The following is a 14,077-nucleotide window of genomic DNA, read 5'->3' as shown; positions in this document are numbered from 1 at the left end:
CATACGAAAAATCAAGTCCATTTAGCGTGTGTCGCAATTTTCACACCTTAAAAAAATAGTTTTTTATAGCTATAGCAGCTGCAGCGACTATGAAAAAAGCTGTGTGATTTTCATAGAAAATAAGGGCATTTGTAATTCATTTGAGAATGTTATAAATCGCTAAAAGAGGTTTCAAATCTCTTGGATTTCTATTAATATTAAATAAATTTTATTAAAAATTGAACTAAAATTGTTAGTATCATTAAAAACAATTCAAATTCAAAAACTGTATCAGTAAAATTCCCTCATTTAAGGTGAATATTAAAGTAAATATAAATACAGCTCATTCTAAGCTCTACTTATCTTTAAGAAAAATTTTCTTAATGCCATTTCGAATGAACAATAGTATTAATAATGTACATTATAATAATAATAAATTTTATATCATAGTGTGTATTAAAACTACTAAAACACTTTTAAATTGGTATTATATTAACAACTTTTGTTTTTTAATCCAAAAAAAGCTTACCAATTTTCTCAATCAAAATATTTGTGGTCCTGAAAAGGACCTTCGTTTTCCCATGTTCGTCAAGGTAGGTAATGGGTAAGCGGTAAAAAAAACAGGATAATGAAATTTAAAAAATTACAAAAATTGTTCAAAAGTGCCTCCCTCTTGCATTAAACAATAACCCAAACGATCATAAAATCCCCTCCTCACATTGGATAACATATCAGGGGTGACAGTGTCAAAGGCATTAAATATTTTCTGCCTTAACTGCTCCAAGTTTTAATTTCTTCATGGCCGTAAATTTTAGATTTTATGTACCCCCATAAAAAGAAATCATTCACCGAGAAGTCAGGTGAAATTAAACGTCAGTCTAAACAAAACTGTCATTTTTGAAAACTTGTCAAAATTTGGACACACGCTAAATGGACTTGATTTTCCTATGTCTCGAAGTCTGTGGACTTTTCTGTATAATCTCACAGTAATTTAATAGATTGCTCGTCATATTATATCAGCTCGTAGGAGATTAGGAAAAAAAAAGATATTTATAGTATAAAAAATTAATTTATTTAACAAAATTTAATTAAAGATGTGACAAAATAGTTACATTTCTATTGGTTCTATCGGACTTTTTTCGACTATATAAATCTTTATTTTTTGTAAACTTTAATGCATAAAATATTTTCAATCTAATAATAATTTAATGATGTAAATAAGAGGAAATTTCTCACATGGGTGGTCAAATTCTATAGTTTTCATTATATCAAACAGCCTCTGAACGTTTTCTTCAGTGCAAAACTCATCAAAATTTAATTTAAATAATTTTTCCAGCCTGTAAATAAAATGAACAAATTTTTCCACTTTCATGATCAAAGGCTTTTAAATGGGTAAATAATTTCGAGTTATCCAGAGATTCGGATTTTTTTGCAAATTTTAGACAAATATCACATTGATGTATTTGAACACCCTTTTTAATGATGTAGTCAAACATAATTAAAGGCATTTTGAGTTGAAAACATTTCTCAGAGGCTGTTTGATATAATGAAAACTATAAAATTTGACCACCCATGTGAGAAATTTCCTCTTATTTACATCATTAAATGATTAATTAGATTGAAAATATTTGATGTATTAAAGTTTACAAATAAAGATTTATATAGTCGAAAAAAGTCCGATAGAACCAATAGAAAGGTAACTATTTTGTAACATTTTTAATTAAATTTTGTTAAATAAATTAATTTTTTATACTATAAATATCTTTTTTTTCCTTATAAATAAACACATTTGCATCCCATTTTAAATAAGATATACAAATTACCAAAACTTAGAAATAACAGTTCAAAAGTTCAACAAAAATCCTAACGCGTTTTTAAAAAGAAACATATAACCACGCACTATGTCATTCCAGCAAGCGAATACGACACAGCATAGGTTTCCGGACTAAACGACTGGTGTATTTACACCACTCAATAGGCGTGTCGGGTTTGCCGAGCGGTTTCCGATGCAGTCGCTTTCTTTCGCATCTGTTATAGGTAATTTGTGGCTCTGTACAGAGAGTTTAACAAGATACTGGGCAACAGAGAACTACCGATCCATACAGACATCGAGGATGCTAACCACAACCGCCTCCGATCCAGAAAACCACCCACCAAAATCGCACTAAATGTAATTGAAGACGAATGGAGCATCACCGACGCTTGGTATCAGAAATGGACGTCGAAACAAAACAGTGACATGCCATGCATCACCAACCCACCACCAGGTTTTGACTTACCAAGGAAAACCTGGTGCACGCTAAATAGAATTAGAACGCAGCATGGCGGATGCGCCTATACTTTACACAAATGGAGCAAAAGTCCAAGCTCCTCCTGCGAGTGCAGCAAAAATAAGACCATCAAACATATCGTGGAGGAATGCCCTGAAACGGCTTATAACGGCAGACGAGAAGATTTCCTACTGCTAACCCCAGAATCAATAGATTATATTAATTTGTTAAATGTTCGTTTGTATTTTTTTTTCTTTCTTTTTGTCATATACGTACTTTGTGTCTTAATACGTTAAATAAATAAGAGTACGAAACGAGACAATCAGGAACAAAATGGGTAGACAGAAAACTAAAGTGAAGGAAATAGAGAGTACCTAACTGGAGTGGTATGCACATGTGAGAAGGATGGACAACACGCACTTTTTTTTTTGTGAGGAGGGAAAAAATCTTGCATAAGACACCCACAGTTGGGTAGTGCCGGATTCTTACCGGCTTATCCGCTCTCGCATTGCTTCAGTGCAAATGGTGTCTATAGATTTATGATGTTCGTTGTCTCTCTTCCATCTCTTTGCAACTTATTATATTTCAGACTATCCGATATACTAGCTTCCATTGTACTTCCCCTTTAACTTCTTCTTATCACGCCCTCTCCTGCCGAAGGTTGGCGATCCAAATGGCAATTGTGGCTATGGAAACTGCAGCCCGGAAGATTTCCGCAGACGAGCGCTCAAACCATCTCCTCAAATCTTTTAGCCATGAGTTCTGGCGTCTTCCTACTGATCTTTTCCCTTGCACTTTGCCCTCTATTATGAGGCGCAGTATTTCGTATCTACCACCTCTCATCACATGACCCAGGTATTGCATTTTTCTTTCCTTGATGGTGTTCAGTATCTCTTTTTGTTTCTGCATGCGCTGGAGTACTTCATTGTTGGTGATCCTTTGTACCCATGAGATTCGCAGCATCCGTCTGTATATATACATTTCGAAGGCTTCTATTCTCTTCTCGGTCTGTGAATCCAGTGTCCAGCTCTCACATCCATAGAGTAACACAGAGAAGACGTAGCATCTGGCCATTCGAGTTCTGAGATCCGCACTGAGGTCTCTTCTTGTAAAAAATGATTTCATTCTCACGAAGATTTTTCTCGCTTGCTCAATTCTTGAAAATATTTCTCTTTTCGGGTCGCACTGACTATTGATGTTAGCTCCTAAATACTTTATTGAGGTCACTTGTTCGATTGTTTGTCCCTTGACATGCAGGTGTGCATTTATTGGAGTCTTAGAAAAGACCAATAGTTTGGTCTTGGAGACATTGAGATGCAGTCCAAACATCTCACTATAGTGGACTACGGAATCTATAATGCTTTGCAGTTCTTGTATATCGTTGGCTATTATAACCGTATCATCGGCATATCTGAAATTGTTTATTGGGATTTCAATGAACTTGATTCCGCCCTGGATTCGATCCAGTGCTTCTCTAAATATAGTCTCCGAGTACAGGTTAAACAGGAGCGGAGACAAGACGCAACCCTGCCGTCTGATTTGTATATCTTCCGATGTTGACTGCTTCATCTCAACTACCGCCGTTTCATGCCAATAAAGTTCTGATATGAAACGTAGGTCATGTTCGTCAACTCCGGTTGTTCTTAGAATTTTGATCATCTTCTGATGATTAACATAGTCGAACGCCTTACGATAGTCTATGAAGCATACAAATACATTCACATTCATGTCTCTACACCTCTGTGTCATTACATTTAGGGAGAAGAGTGCTTCACGCGTTCCGAGTCCGTTTCTGAAGCCAAACTGGGTGCTGTCCATCTGATTTTCGCACTTCTTGTAGATTCGAGTGTGGATGATTCTAAGAAAGGTTTTGAGGACATGGGACATAAGACTTATCATCCGATAGTCATCACATTGTGAGGCGTTGGGTTTCTTTGGCAGGGTTACGAATGTTGATTTAAGCCAATCTGACGGTATTTTGCTTGAGCTATATAATTTGTTAAATAATGCTGTTACCAAATCTAGACTTCTGCTTTCGTTATCTGCAATGAGTTTAAGTATTTCAACGTTTATTTTATCGGGGCCGGTAGCTTTTCCGCTTTTCTGCGCTTTTATTGTATGAACAACTTCGTCTTTGGTTATTGTTGGAGCCTTTTCATTCAGTATGTGATCCTTGGTACCCCTTTAACATCATAAATGCGGGTAAGTCAAATTCTCTGCCGGTTTCTGTACGAAATTCTTCCCTAAGGACCTGCCATCGTTCACACGCAAATAGTGTATGTTGAACATCGTCATCTTGACCACAGTAGATGCATGATGCACTATCTACCCTACGACGATCGTATAAATATTTTCTAAAACACCCATGGCCAGACAATGCTTGACTCATGAAGTAATCGACTTCTCCATATTGTCTGTTTAACCATAGTTGTATGTCGGGTATTAACCTGTTAGTCCATCTGCCAAATATTCCGTTATTCCATTTCTCTTGCCACTGTTGGACAACACGCACCTACCTCAGAAGGTACTAACTTGGCTTCCACAAAAGAGAAGGAAACGGTGAAGCCCGAGGACAAACTAGATGGAGGGTGTCAAGAAGGCGATGAGCTCAAGGGATCTGCGTGACTCGCACAACGTCGAAGGGCGTTTTAAAAGCGATTCTTATATACAGGGTGAGTCTTAAATAAGTGAAAATATTTTTAGGGGTAGTATATTTCGACTCAAGAAACACGATTATGAGTTTCTTTTCACAAAAAAAATGAAAGATTTTTGAAAACTAAAAAATTGTATTTCTTTTAGTTTTTAGTTAAAACACACAATTTCTTCATAATGTGGCAACATAGGTAGTAGATTCAATTTACCAGAAAGAAAATCCAGAAGAGATCCAGTGGTTCTCAAAATTTAAGCCAAAAAATCATTTTTTTGGAAATTTTCAAAGTAAAATATCTCGGTTATTTTAGATTTCCTTGAAAAACGGTAAAGAGGAAATATGTTTCTTTTATCGAGATCTACCAGTCCCGAAAATATTTGCACTTATTTAAGACCCACCCTGTATAACAAAACATTCTGCAAGGTAATTTCATTAAGTATAGTTTATTTACTAATACTTCATTAAGTTCAGAAAGTCTTAGTACGTCTGCATCTAGCATTCTGCCGTGCGCGAATACCATATACGCCAGTAGTTTTGTTTGATTTAGATTACTTGAAAGCTCTTTTCACTTCTGCTTTCCGTATGCTACTCTAAATATTGTTGACCCGTTGTTATTTCAGTTCGGCAAGATTTTCGTTTAGAGTTCTAAACATAATATGTCTAATATAATCTCTCTAGTGAATAAAACACGTTGGCCTCAGAAGAAAAGAATATTTGTCATTGGATTTGTTTAATGAGTTTAAATTATTGTTTGTTGTATTACTTGAGTTTCTTGTAAAACTTTAAAAAACAATTTAAATACTTTTTTCTTATAACGGGTTTGTTATAACAGTTTATTGAGATCGATCCATATAATTAAGAAGTAAACACTTGTAGAATTGCTTGAATAAACTAAACATTTTATTGATTGCTTTGACGTGTTACAAAACCTTAGATCTTATTACAAACCTTAATTCTGACTTTTAATTGCCCCCCACGTTGGGCGCCAATTTATAATGGGTTTGTTATAACTTATAACTATTTATATGGATAAGGTTTTATTTCATTCATACCTATCGAGGATGGTTGGTCATCTCCTACGACGGACACGTCCGCCGCGTCCGCCATCGCAATCTCCGACTCCTGCTGTTGCTGGTCCTCGTCAGCGTCGTCCGTCGCCGAACTGACACTGATGATGGGCGTCTGACTCGTCACCGAGGAGGCTTTCGCGATGCTGTGGCTCTTTTTAAGCGTCTTGGCGCTAGCGTCCGCCTTATTGTCTTTATCACTAGGAATAACGAACACGGAGGAGGCGGCGCTAATCGTCGCCGAACTGTTGTCCTCGAAGGAGGACACCTTGCGTCGGGCACCCTCCATGCTGCCGGACCCCGAGCTGTGCGTGATGGGCACGGACACCGAGGCTCGGCGCGGAGTCTCGTACGTGTCCACGTGGAGGTTCTTGCCGCAGTCGAGGGTGTGCTGTTGGGTTAGCAGCGAACGTTGTAGCTGAAGAAAAAAGGATATAGTTATATATAGAATTAAACTTAAAATAAATATCTATGCTGTCTATCTGTCGTGTTTTTATATAATACTTTTGATTGCTAGAGTTATAGCGAGACATTAATCTTATGAAAAAAAACTTCAACTGAACCTACCTAATTGATTAATCACGATTCTGCTTAAACTGCTTGACGTAAAAAGCTTATTTTTGGCAAACTGATTTTTCGAAAGTCAAATTCCAATGAGATGAAACTACCTCTCAAATATTACCAAGTTATATAATAATATCGCTATATTGTTTTTTCTCATGCTGACATAAATGTGAGAAAATTTTATCCAGTTTGTATGTTAATAGAAATTCTTGCTTTGCTTTATCATCACCATTACAAATTATTAATTCGACGCGAACGAAGTCGCGGGTACACGCTAGTTATAGTTATATATACAGGGTCCGGCAATAGTGCATCGGGCATCTGTAGCTCCTAGAATAAAAAACTTGGGAATTTTGTTTAAGCGTAAACCTAAAGTATGTACAAGGATTATTTCAGGAAAATATTTTAACTTCTATAGGGTGGCTCCAAAAAGTGTGAGTGGATCGGAATTATTTTTTTAAACGGAACACCTTGTATATTATTGCATTTTTGGCTTCCTTTCAGATCATTTTACATAATTCTAAGGTATGAATAAATATATTTCGATAGTTTCAGAGATATTAATAAATAAATAAAAAAATCGTATTTTTCAAACTTTATTAAAAAAATATTACAAATACAAGAACTGTCCTGAAATCAAAAACTATATTAGGTATTTACTTTAGATGGTATATACTTAATTTTGCTATAAATATCGTAATCTTAAATCATACAGGATGTTCAAAATTCTACGCCAAACTTCTTAAAATATAAAATAATTTTTCTTTGATTTTTTTAAATGGTATTTAAAGTATTTCAAAATTTTTAATGGTTTTGAGATACACGCAGTATTATTTTATATGGCTCTCTCAACGGTAAAATACGAGAAAAAAATCATTGGGTGGCTTTGATAAAAATTTACTATTTAAAATGCCATATTATGAAAAAATATAAAACCGCGAATATCTGCGAAACCGTTAAAAATTTTGAAATACTCTAAATACAAAAAATGTTCATTTTTTTAATTCTTCCTTTATTGAAAAAATAATATACAGGGTGTTCCATTCAAAAGACTAAGAAAGTTTATTTTATATTTTCGATACATAACATACTGTATGATATACGATTACCATATTATAGCAAAGTAAGTACAGACCATCTAAAGTAATATATAGTTTTGGTTTGGTTTGGTTTGGACAGTTCTTGTATTTTTAATATTTTTTTAAGAAAGGCTGAAAAATATATATATTTTTTATTTATGTATTAATATCTCTGAAACTATCGAAATATATTTACTCATATCTTAGAATTATGTAAAGTGATCTGAAAAGAAGCCAAAAATGCAATAATATACAGGGTGTTCCATTTAAAAAAATGCATCACGATCCACTCACACTTTCTAGAGCCACCCTATTGAAGTTAAAATATTTTCCTGGAATACATCCTGGAACATACTTTAGATCTGCACTTAAACAATTTTTTTAAGTTTTTTATTCTAGGAACTACAGATGCCCGACGCACTATTGTCGGTCCCTGTATATTATAGTTACATCATTTTTTGGCCTAGATTGAAGTCTTGGCAGTATTTTAAGGACCGAAGAAGCAATAATAAATTCGCGAAACATCGCACAAAATAATAATTGTTTCCCTTCGAGTCTTCCCAACACCCACGATTTCTTCTATTTATTTATTTATCTTTTTCCTTAAGTACGCAAATGTTATTTTCACTACTTACTTTTTCAGCTAGTTCCGATACTCCAACGCTGACGTCCGACGACGAACTTTCCGAGTCCAGATGGGCGGAGTTCTTCCGATTGGTCAGAGGCGTCTTGGGTGGAGAAGATGGCGTTTCCCACGGACACACTTCTTCGGATGTGGAGGCGCCCGGTGCTATACTCGGCGGCTTCTTCACTCTGAGTCATACAGTCAGTTACATGATGTGAATGGCAAAAACGACTTCAAGTTAACATCGACATTGATTGGAGAAAATATTTAGTTAGATTCTAAAGAGTTACGATAGAGAGATGTATGAGTGTGCTGAAGATCCATGTAGGTATTGGTAAAGCTGAGAAATATATGATTAGTAAATATTTTAAAAATATTAATATTAATAGTAGACAGAGAAAAATATCTAGGTTATTAGTAAAAAATTACGGTTAATTAAAGATGTTTTCAATTTTAAGGGTTTCTGTTTTCTAAAATTGATTCTACTGGGGCAGTTAAAACACGGCAGTTTTGTAGCTAGGAACGGTATCTGTCAAGAAAACTCTCTGGTCACCATGAATTAAATTGAGAAAGAAACACAAAAGGCGAACATCTTACACTTTTCTACAAATTGCTTCAACACCCTGGAAATTTTTTGAACGTGAATGGCAATGAAAACTTTTGATTTAATACTGAATAGAATTAAACATCGAATACAGGGTGACCCAGGCTTTCGCAAAACTTTATAATAGGTTTTTGCTTTGCGATTTTTATTTCAATTTTTTACGTAATGTGGGGGCAATGGTAACGTCACATTTTAAAAGATTTTTGTCATAATATAGGGTGATTCAAACATATTGTCAAACTAAAGTTGTATATTTTTAAATGGAACAATATATAATTTTTTAGCCCACTGGATTTGCCGTCAAATCTCTGTTCAAAAATACCATAATGTTTTATACTATATCGAGTGGTTTTTGAAATATAACCGTTTTTAAACTAAATTTACTGTCTATTTAAAGCCCTCTCAAAATTCTAAATTCAACGAATTTTAAAATATGTATGTATGACACCTTTCTGTTGAAAGAGCGAAAGTCAAATCTTGTCTTATATTTTCAAAAAATCACAATTTTTTCATTATACCGGGTGCATCTCGAAAGTGGCTCACCCCGATACCTTTTTTTAGATAAAACAACGAGATTTGGTATGCTAAAAATGTGTTGGTTGATAAATTAGGATTGATTGACGTATTTAATTCTTTTTGGTCACTTCCTGTTTCACCGGAAATGGCTACAACTTTTAATTTTTAAATGGCACCCCCGATATTTTTTACTTTAGTCGATAGAAAATTACACTCTGAATAGAATGACATATCATATGTCAACTTTTCACATTTTCGCATATGGTTTATTTGAGATTGTAACATGCGGTTCATAACGACAATTTGACTCGAACTACCAAGTGTGTGGTACCAAATTATTCGTAGAAAATGATTTTTCCAAATATGCTAATAAGCCACACTTGTTCCACTTGAAAAAATTGAAATATGTTTAAAAATAAAAATTTGGGCATCTTTTAACTGGCCAGAATAAGACACGAAAAACATTAGATGATCAAATCTATTTTTCCAAAGCTTCTTGATTAAAAATTAGAGTTTTTAACACAGCCATGATACTCTAGATTGAAATTTAAAATACATTTTTTTTAAGCGAGAATGTCAGAAGTTGACATATTATATGTCAACTATGTCATTCTATTCTGAGTGTCATTTTCTATCGAATAAAGTATAAAAAAAATATACCGAGGGTGCCATTTAGAAATCAAAAGTTGTAGTCATTTCTTGAAAAGAAATCAAAATTTAGAAATCAAAAGTTGTAATCAGTGAAGCAGGAAGTGACCAAAAACAATTGAATACGCCAATTAATCCCAATTTATGTCATATACTAACATACCAAATCTCGTTATTTTATCTGAAAAAATAAAAAGTTATAGAGGTGAGCCACTTTTGAGAACACCCGGTATATCTATTTTAGCTATAGGGAGTTCTTAATAAAACAAAAATATTAAGTAAAACTCAGTTCGATTATGATACAAAATATAGGGTGTTCCATTTAAAATAGCAGAGAAAAACACAACATTTAGTTTTGATTCACCCTGTATATATCAAACAAGATTTCAAATTTTGGTTGGCTGAATTTTGAAGAAGACACCATTATAAAAACAGTACTTCCTGTTAAACATTTTTAAAATTCTTCGACTTTAGAACTTTGAGAGGGTTTTAGGGACTTTTTAGTATAATAGGAATATGTCGTAAAATGGCGTGAAATCGAAAAATTTGCTTTTTTAATATACAGGGTCCGGCAATAGTGTGTCGGGCATCTGAAGCTCCTAGAATAAAAAACTTGGAAATTTTGTTTAAGTGTAAACCTAAAGTATGTACGAGGATGTATTTCAGGAAAATATTTTAACTTCTATAGGGTGGCTCAAAAAACTGTGAATGGATCAGGATTAGTTTTTTTAAATGAAACACCCTGTATATTATTGCATTTTGGGCTTCCTTTCAGATCACTTTACATAATCCTAAGACATGAGAAAATATATTTTGATAGTTTCAGAGATATTAATAAATAAATACAAATTATAAATTTTTCAGCCTTTCTTAAAAAAAATATTAATAATTCAAGAACTGTCCTGAAATCAAAATTATATTAGATATTTACATTAGATAGTATGTACTTACTTTGCTATAATTATAGAAATCGTAAATCATACAGGATGTTCAAAATTCTACGCCAAACTTTCTAAAATATAAAATAATGTTTCTTCGTTTTTTAAATGGAACACCCTGTAGATTATTTTTTCAGTAGGTGGAGAATTAAAAAATGAACATTTTTTGTATTTAGAGTATTTCAAAATTTTTAACGGTTTTGCAGATATTCGCGGTTTTATATTTCATATGGCATTTTCCACAGTAAATTTTTATCAAAACCACACCCAATAATTTTTCTCTCGTATTTTACCATTGAATGCACCATATGAAATAATACTGTGTGTATCTGCAAAACTATTAAAAATTTTGAAATACTTTAAATACAAAAAATGTTTATTTTTTAACTCTCCATATAATAAAAATATAATATACAGATGTTCTATTTAAAAAAACAAAGAAAAGATATTTCCTATTTTAGAAAGTTTGGCGTAGAATATTGAACATCCAGTATGATTTACGATTACCATATTTATAGTAAAGTAAGAACAAACTATCTAAAGTAAATACCTAATATAGTTTTGATTTCAGAACAGTTCTTGTGTTTTTAATAATTTTTTTAAGAAGGGTTGAAAAATATATATTTTTAATTTATTTTTTAATATCTCTGAAACTATCGAAATATATTTACTCATATCTTAGGATTATGTCAAGTGATCAGAAAGGAAGTCAAAAATGCAATAATATACAGTGTGTTCCTTTTAAAAAAAAATCATCCAGATCCACTCACATTTTTTTGAGCCACCCTATAGAAGTTAAAATATTTTCCTGAAATACATCCTGGTACATACTTTAAGTTTGCACTTAAACAAGACTTCCAATTTTTTTATTCTAGGAGCTACAGATGCCCGACGCACTATTGCCGGACCCTGTATAATAATTTTCTGTGTATTTTTTCCGATATTATAGTCATTCCGCCATTTGGGGCAAAGATAAATCCAACACATAAGAGATAATTAAAATTGGTTTAGGCGTTTCTGAGTTATAAATAGTGTAACTCACCCGACTTTCTTCTATTTATTTAGATTTCATTCTCTTTGGGAAATATAATAATTGTTTATTTATTAGAGACGTTATGTTTATTATATTTGTAGCATTTTTAAAATATTTACACAAAATTTAAAATTGTATAAAGATATTAATTTTAGTATTGATAAAATATTTCGCTTTACTACCTACATGTTTATTGACAAGAAAGATTGTGCAGAAAATTATATTAAAATATCTAATTAAGTATGATAGAAATATTTCTACAAAAATATGTATGTTAATTTTAAGTTAGTAAAGGAAAAAATGAAGCTATTTTATTTTAGTCGCTAAAAATATACAAATGAAAAATATCATTATTTATAATTAAAAACACCAAGCGATTTTGTATTATACACAAAAATATAAGAAAAAAACAGTTAAAGACTTGTATATCTGAGCCAAAATGCAACACCAAATACCCAAACAACACTGACACTGAGTGATCATTGCACTCGGCAACTTACGGACTTGTGTCGGTGATTCCACTGGATTTGTTCAGGTCTAGGTCCCCCCTGTAAGGAAGCAACTATGCTACATCTATACATCTAATGAGATCGTTAACCTTGTTTTAGGCAATGTTGAAACGGAAAACAGTTTTGGAAGCTGCCCTTCTTTCAATATAATATCCTTTTTTGGATAATATTTTTGCCATCACAAAAAAAGTACAAATGTTTAGGTTAAAGTAATTCGAGCGATGGGCTATAATATAAAAAGTGACAAGGAAGTTGTGACAAAAACTGAAATTGCACAAAGTGCCATTTAATACATTTTAATCGAATAAATTGGGTTCTTAACTTATCGTTAACTTATTTTAATTTCGGTTCAATATGTAATTCATCAGAATTCACGTTTTCAATTAATTATCACTCTCACTTAAATTAGTCGAAATTAGCGGAATAAATTAGTGGTTTCAATTATATTTAAAACTACTTTTTACTATACTACTTTTACTATAATTCACAAGGTCTAAAATAACAATTAAAATTAATACAATATCTTAGCAATAGTTTGTGGTAGTCAGTTGAATCCATAGGGAAAGCCTAATAATTCGTTTATAAAACAATAATATTTTCATTTCTAACCACATTAAAATTTCTCTAAACAGATGATAAATTTTGAAGTATAATTAGTGGCAAAAGTTAGAACCTCATTCGGAACCTCGAAATTAGTGGATAAAATTAGTGGGTTCAATTACACTTTATACTTCTTAAGCTTCATTCACAAATGTTTAAAAAATACAATTAAAATTAATAGAATATCCTAGCAACAGCTTGCGTTAAGTGCCCTACCCACGCGGCAATTTCTTTTCAATCTGCAGGGCAAAATTTGCAGGCACCCTGCAGATTGCTTTGTATGTAGAGTAATTGTGACAATAATAAGGGACAATTTACAAATTGGCGATTGGCTAGGCTGCCCAAACAATTTTATTTCCGATTCCTGCAAGTTGGGACGTGTGTAGAGCGCGCCAGGTCAATTCCACAGAAACCGACTGGTGCGGTGTATCGTTTCGTTTTGTTTTAAGTATTAGTAGCAACTGTTTTAAAGTGGTCAAGATGTTGGCCTTAGAGAAAGAAAGATGCCCAGTATTCGAACCAAGATAAAAGACAAGGGGGATTTGAAGTCCTCGCTCATTCTTAAAAAAATTCTAACGTCATCCACTGCCAATTCTCTCATCAAATTTATATGAGAGAAATGTTTTCTTTGCCTTAACCAGTTTTTGATCCACCACCTTCTTTTATTATGACTTGGAATTGCAGACATTGCTAAGGCAATGCCAACTTTTTTTTTGTTAAATATGGAGCCATAATAATATCACAAAGCTCACAACTTTGATGTCTCTTGAACTGATTGCTGTCCTACTAATTGCATCGTATGGAGGAGAGCGCCAATTTGATACAACACACAATCTGTCGGATCCTGTTAACTGTTCCCTGCTCATTGAAATAAAAATTGCCGCGTGAGTAGGGCATTTTAGTCAATTGAATCTATACCGGGTGCGTCTCAAAAGTGGCTCACCCCCTGTAACTTTTTTATTTTTTCAGATAAAACAACGAGATTTGATATGTTA

The 14,077-nt window shown here is 33.1% G+C and overlaps 1 protein-coding gene and 1 long non-coding RNA gene across 2 annotated transcripts in view; one reads left to right on the top strand and one right to left on the bottom strand.

Moving 5' to 3' along the window:
* The window catches only part of LOC115874968, a gene marked incomplete in the record, with an annotated part of 636,162 nt that overhangs the window by 18,375 nt on the left and 603,710 nt on the right, over nt 1–14,077 (bottom strand). The window contains 3 exon segments of the mRNA XM_030890274.1: nt 5,952–6,384; nt 8,245–8,422; nt 12,474–12,521. Of these exon segments, the coding sequence (XP_030746134.1) occupies nt 5,952–6,384; nt 8,245–8,422; nt 12,474–12,521 (659 nt within the window).
* The window catches only part of LOC115874974, a 239,486-nt gene that overhangs the window by 49,229 nt on the left and 176,180 nt on the right, over nt 1–14,077 (top strand). The gene's annotated exons all lie outside the window — the stretch shown is intronic.

Source organism: Sitophilus oryzae, unplaced genomic scaffold, assembly GCF_002938485.1.
Source record: "Sitophilus oryzae breed Bouriz unplaced genomic scaffold, Soryzae_2.0 scaffold_130_pilon_pilon, whole genome shotgun sequence".
Classification (NCBI taxonomy): domain Eukaryota; kingdom Metazoa; phylum Arthropoda; class Insecta; order Coleoptera; family Curculionidae; genus Sitophilus; species Sitophilus oryzae.
This window is presented reverse-complemented; position numbering and strand designations above follow the sequence as displayed.